General features: G+C 32.9%; 1 protein-coding gene across 1 annotated transcript; it reads right to left on the minus strand.

The window, feature by feature from the left end:
- Positions 1-314: 314 nt before the first annotated feature.
- LOC111898733 (protein STICHEL-like 2) lies at positions 315-4,652 on the minus strand. Its single transcript, XM_023894601.2, has 9 exons — positions 4,301-4,652; positions 3,929-3,993; positions 2,247-3,636; positions 1,926-2,145; positions 1,659-1,838; positions 1,347-1,565; positions 765-1,260; positions 618-681; positions 315-531 (listed from the first exon to the last, which is right to left on the minus strand). Exons 3-9 carry the CDS (start codon positions 3,582-3,584, stop codon positions 496-498), a joined length of 2,553 nt encoding a protein of 850 aa, XP_023750369.1. The 5' UTR covers positions 3,585-3,636; positions 3,929-3,993; positions 4,301-4,652; the 3' UTR covers positions 315-495.
- Positions 4,653-6,732: the final 2,080 nt, after the last annotated feature.

Consider the following 6,732-nt stretch of genomic DNA (forward strand, 5'->3'; position numbering starts at 1 on the left):
ATTTGGTCTCAATACCTCCTACTGAACAGGTCAAAAAAGACTAAAGTGAATAAATTAGCCCGTTTTTTGGGTTTTTCTATTCAAAAAGTGAAAAGTCAACTTTTTCATTCAAAAAAATAAAATTTCGGACTTTATTAAAAAATTACACAAAATATTGAGACTTTTCTAAAAATATCTTCATAATCTAATAAGCATTTTTATCTACAAAGTGTTGTTGAGTTAAATATGCAATCCCAAACACCGCTTGAATTATTTTCCTGTCTACATAGTAACAACCTCTTCATCGGGAGGCATCATGAAAAAGTGAATAAATCTTTCATAAATCATATTCTTTCGTTGACCCTTCTTAAATAACATAAACACATGTTGAAACAAGTCTTAAGATAAACACCAAAACGTGAGATTTATCAACAAGTCTTACATGCTTACTCTATTATAATTACACAATCACAATAACCAAACTTGATAATCCCCTGACCCCTATACCTATAACAACTATGGTCCTTGTTGTCGAAGCCTCAGCTGCCAAGCCTGTTTTGTTTCCAAAATCCAAATATTAACTTAGCAGTTAGCAATGATAATGACCAAAAAATGTGACTTTTATTTCAACAATTTACCTTCTTCAAGGGAAACATGGGAGCTTTCCAACAATGCACCTTCGACCCTTTTGGCTTTTTCTGCCTAAAAAAATTGCAAATCATGTTTATATAAACCTAAGATTAATCAACTACATATAAATATTTAATAAAATAAATAAATCCAACCTTTCAACCCCATTGCAGCATGTAAATCTTTTGCAAAAGCATGTTGTAGAAACAGGCAAATCAAGATTGTTGTTGTCTATTTCACTAGCCATAGAGGTATCCAATGAACGAATCTTTTTCTGATGCTTCACAATTCCAGGGAAACAACAACACGATTGCTGCTGCTTCACTGGATCTTGACCAGAAAAGTCAACACTTAGTGCATTCCCATCGCTGTTTCTTATCATTCTTGATGCTTCTTTGGTAAGATTTTCAGATGAATTGGTGATGATGTTCTGTTTTGATGTCTTGTTTCCCCATGAACAGTTAAAAAGGTTGAATTTAGACTTGTCGACTTTTCCATGATTCCTACAATGACAGGAATCGGAATGGCTGATTCTGATCTCCACATTACATCCCAATGCCGACTGTAATGCAGTTGCTATCAGTTTCCATGACTTCTCTGCTTTTGATACATGTTTCAGACGATGGAATTCCAGTTCAACTACAGCCATTCCTATGTACACAAAAACTAAATCTTTAATTTTTCCCTGAAAAGGGGAAGTGTTACAATTTATAAAATAAAATAAAATAAAAGAATACCTTGGTGAAAACAAACAGAAGCTAAGTTCCCATTTCTTTGAAGAAAGCTACTAAGTGAAGCGGAATTGCATATTCCCAAAGCTCTATTCCATATTGATTCCAATGCCGATTTATCTTTAAGCTTTTCTGATTCACAAATATTATTATGCTCACATTGAGACCCCACAAGATGTTTTATGCTCTCATCAGCAGAAGAAAGGCGACAACAACCACCATTATCTGTGCATATTAAAGAACAAAAATCAAGATTTTTTCAACCATTTAAAAAGAGCAAACATCAAGATTTGTTTTCAGAAATGAAAAAGATTGTACCTTTTGGGTGTACAGTTCTTTCACATAAACTTGAATCATTTGCATTAAAAGATGGTGAAGAGCTCAATTGTAATAAAGCAACAGTGAGCCATGTTGTTTGATTCTTAGATGCTCTCAGTTGTTTCTCAGTTTCAGATAGTATTTTCAGCGCGTTATTAAGTTGCTGCAAATCAGCTTCAGCTAAAAAAAACATAAAAAAAGTAGTTTATTTACTGATGATACCATGGATCAATATAAAAACAGTAAGGTTGATGCAAGTATACTCACAAGTATGTCTTTCAAAAAACTGTCTTTTAACATCAGAAACATTTTCATGAAATTTCCCAGAAAGAATATCCATAATTAGATTTGCTAATTGTGAAATTAATTGCATAGGGTCAATTCTTGATCTCATTAGTTCCCTCGCCCTTTTAACTGTATTTGAAGTGTCAGGTGACAAGGCCAAAGCTAGTAACTCAAGCAGCTCATCATCAGAGACAATACCAATCTGCAAAAATCCAAAAAGGGTATCTTAAATTTCTTAATATCAACCAATTAAGAGAAAAAAAAAAACATGGGTAAAAATTTAAAAATGTAAAAATCACTCACTAATTCATAGGTTAGTGAGATGGTTATTCTTTTCCCCAACAAACTAAGTTGTTCTAAAGTCATCTCTGCATCTCTAAGAGATCCATTAGATCTTGTAGCAATGAATTCTAATGCATTTTGATCATAATCTAATCCTTCTTCTAAACAAATTTTCTCCAATCTTTGAACAATATCTGATTCCTTAATCTTTGGAAAATGGAATCTTTGGGACCCGTGTATTGCGCCACGTGGCAGCTTAGAGAGGTCAGGAGTAATCATAATGAAAATGATCCGATGAGATACTTCCTCAAGGCTATTCACAAGAGTTGACCATGTTGACCCTTGCATTAGTTGACATTCATCGATTATAAAAACTTTGAAACTAGAAGAAACTGGAGGAAGCATGGCATTCTTGATAATATATCTAAGATTTTCAGCTTTATTTAAACTAACTGAATCTACTTCCTTAACATCCCGACTCCTTCCAGCAAAGAACAAGGTGCATTCTTGACATTCCCCACATGGCTTTTTGACATTTTTACCCTCATGTGATAAACAATTTAAAGCAGCAGCAAAGATTCTTGCTGCAGATGTCTTCCCAGATCCACGTGGACCATGAAAGAGATTAAAAGAAGTAATTTTCTGATTCAAGATTGTATTTAGAAGAGACTTTGAAACCACATTTTGTCCCACTAATTCATCAAATGACTTTGGCCTAAATTTCTGACTTAAACTTCTTGGACTTTCTGAAAATGGAGTGGTTTCACCATATAATGGTGTCCCACAATCTGACCCTCCAAATGAAGAATTATCTATTGATAAACATGGACTGCTTATACAACTGATGATGTCACCTCCTACAATGTTGGAAGATATAATGTGTTTTTTACGCCTTGGTCTTCTTTTATATCCTAAATTATGATCTTGTCTTTCTGTTTCTATGAACACTTCCATTGATTCATTGCATGAATCTGTACCTTCCATGTAATCACTTGTAGGCATCATGCATGGCAAATCATTGTAATTATTATGATATCTTTCACTTAAGGATTTGTTTTCACAGATGGGTGTTTGACTTGCTTTAAGTAAACCAGATTGACCAATATGTGTAGTTTGACCATGATACAGCTCAGAAGTCCCATATAACCCCAAATCATAAGTGGTGGGGTCACTGAGGCGTTTGTTTACGTGATCAAGAACAATCCCTTCAGTAGAATCTGTTTCCCAATTCAAATTGTCAACAAAAGCACTCGATCTGCTTAGTGAGTTGGTGGATGGGTCTCTAAGTGATCTCACTCTTCGAAGAGCTATCAATGCTTTTGAAAGAGGAATGTCAACTGAATGTCGACGCCCATCCATTATTAATCCTAAATAAGTTCTGTTTATTTACCATAAACCCACCCAAAAGAACCTGAAAAGGGGTGAAAACGTTTCCAAGTTATAAAGGAGAGAAAGTTTCATCTTTATGTTTCTGAAAAGGAATCTAAACCAGATCACAAAGAACAAGAATATGTAAAATTTTGACTCTAGATTAATACTGTTCATGTTTCTTTTCTCATTCCCACATCATTTTCAGAATAATGCTTTAGTAGTTAAAATAGCATAAAGATTTGTTATTTTTGCAAACCAAAAATGGGAAGTTAGAGAACAAAAGGTTATATAAACATAAACACCAAAGACACAAATATAGCAAAATGAGGCACCTTTCACATTATCAGAGAACAACAGCGATAAAGGTTGAAAAGAACACCCACATTCCCTTCTTCACCTGTATAAAAACAGAGGAAAGCAGCGTTAACAAATGAAGGCCATATAAAACAAACAGAAAGACGAAGTGAAGTTCACACACCACCACCACACTTAACCATTTCCAAGTGAAGGCGGACAAATTAGTAGTCCGGATTCACCGAAGTTTGACAAAAAAGAAAATGCAGCTTCACGGAGCTCAAAATCAAGACTTTGGGGGTAAAAAAAGTACAATGCCAAGTGCAAAAATACAGAAAAATAATGTGCGAAACGACAAATTAATATGAATAGTTTAAAACGCACACAACTACAAACACACGCACACGCACCTGGGGACGATCTGAAGTAAGGAAGGTCTCGGACACGAATTTTGAAAACAGGGCGAGGATTACGGAATCTCGAAGACTTTCAAGCATATAAAAAAACCCTAACCCTAGAACAAAGATATCTGTAGTATTGGTGAGTGAGCTTTCGAAGAAGAATGTGGTAATGGAGGTGGGAGGTGGCAAAGGAGTAAATGTCATTAATGAGGAGAGGTGATAAACACTCCATCGCAATCACGTTCGTTGAGTTTTCTCTCTCTATAAGTCTGTCAGTTTCTCTCTCTATAACTCTGAACAATGAGTTGGTTTCTAGTTTTTTTTTGCAGGGGGAAACAGTGACTTGGATGGCAACATTTGGAACTGACTCTACCCCCCTCCCCACCAGTCTACTACCAGTCCACCACGCCACACAACAGTACAAAACACAATATTACTCTATTAAAACAATATTATTATATTATATTGAATATATTGATATATTCTATTAAAGATTCCATTAAATTATATTTTTGATCCTTATGGTTTGTAACTATATGAAGTTTTGGTCTTATTTTTGAAATATTTATACCAATGGTCATTGCATTTTTTTAATCCATCAAGTCTTTTAGGCTAACATCTTTAAATTTATTTAAAGTGACTCTCTTTTCCTTTGACCAAAACTAATAAAACTTATAAACCTAAGGAACTGTTTCTAAAAATACTATGGAATATGAAATAAGAAACCCAAAACCTTTAGATAATGCCCTTTTTCTTCAATGACTCCATGGCCGTCCTTCTTTCCACCGCGTTCTTTATTATTGGCAGATAATTTTATTTGAGATTTTAGTGTCACTTGGTCATTCTAGATTTATAAATTATCAATTGAGTTCAAATCTTGATTTTAGACAAGTTAGGAATGCGAAGTGCACTTTTGTATAAAATGAGTTTGATTTCAGTTCAACCAAATGGCAGGGTAAAAGGGACAACTCCCCGTCAAAAAAATTATTTTACTAATAAAAGTATTATGAAAATTATTATTTTCAGAATATATTATCCATAATTATCTTGGGAACTGTCATCCCTTAATTAAAGGATAAAATCAGCATGTAATATTAATTGATCATATATTTGATAATCAGAAGAATTTAAAGGTTATAAAAACCTAGTTCGTGGTCTCATACCAGTGTCTTAATACAAAACTTTTCTTGAAAGATTATGGGTATTATCCCCATAATCTGTATTTCGTCTAACCAACGTATAGTATCGAAATATCATGTTTAGAAAGTAATCAAACGGAATATCAGTTGATCTAGGTTATTCATCATTTTCATAAACCTTCTTCTTTTCCTTCAAACCCTCAATCACCACCAACATCTGCACCTCCATCCTCACCGATCAAATTTCTTTCTTTCTCCCCAATGACCCCCAGTAACCATATGCCTTCAAGTCTTACGAAAATGTTTTGTGTTTGATCGGAATAAAGAGAACAGTCAATGACTTGTAAGGATAACCAACTTTTATAATTATACAAATTTAGTCACTATTCACTAAACTTTCTATCTACGACCCATCATTGAACTTAATAAAACTATTCAAAAAATATAAATATGACCGATAAAATTCACCATACCAATCATATTGGTATTTTTTAAACAATTTAAATGACATGTCATGTAAAGAAAAAAAATAACTAAATATGTATCATTATAAAAATTCTGTTACTTTTTCAAATTATTGTCCGTAAAATAAAATGACTATCGAGAATGAGGCTCCATAGCGAATCAGAATATACATTAAACAATTAAAAGTAAATAGAATTACGTAAACAATATCATACATATATTTATTTAAATAGGAAGAAAAAAAAAGCCAATAACATTATCAAATATTTATACTTACTATTAATCAACAAAAAAAAGACTTCAATCAAGGGTGTGTTCGGACGGAGCGTTTTGGAAGCTTCTAGCTTCTAGCATTTGACAAAACGTTCCGTTTAAAACAAAAAGTCTCGTTTGGCACTACAAGCTTCTAGCGTTTAATTTAATCAAAACGTTTCAAATCCAAAAGCTACTTCATGTAGCGTTTAATAAAACGTTACAAGCTACAAGTTATCCGCTACCAGCTAATTTTGCCGAACACGCCCTAAATGTTTTTTAAATAACGATCAAAAGATTACCGCATACTTGGTTGATAATTGGTATGAGGATATTTAATTTCTTCTATATTTTGTTTCTATTATCTTCTTATCTATTTTTTATGATAACAAGTGTCATTTGATTTAATTCAAATTTGATTGAGATGTTAAATTTGTATATTTGTCGTTATCTTATATAGGTAGGAAGAAAAATATGAACAAAAAGTAGAATGATATTTAATTTCTCTATCTAAAAACTTTTAAATACATATCATACGATTTAAATAAATAATATATATTTATATCTAAAATATAAGTTTTAAGT

This window comes from Lactuca sativa, chromosome 4 (genome assembly GCF_002870075.4).
Source record: "Lactuca sativa cultivar Salinas chromosome 4, Lsat_Salinas_v11, whole genome shotgun sequence".
NCBI classification, from domain to species: Eukaryota; Viridiplantae; Streptophyta; class Magnoliopsida; order Asterales; family Asteraceae; genus Lactuca; species Lactuca sativa.

Bases quoted from the DNA above. Each gene is read 5' to 3' on its own strand.
- LOC111898733 (XM_023894601.2), bottom strand. From the start codon at position 3,584: ATGGATGGGCGTCGACATTCAGTTGACATTCCTCTTTCAAAAGCATTG. The intron at 1,839-1,925 runs GTGAGTATACTT...TGTTTTTTTTAG, and splicing joins GTTTTTTGAAAGACATACTT to CTGAAGCTGATTTGCAGCAA. The intron at 1,261-1,346 runs GTATTCTTTTAT...TTGTGTACATAG, and splicing joins TTCTGTTTGTTTTCACCAAG to GAATGGCTGTAGTTGAACTG.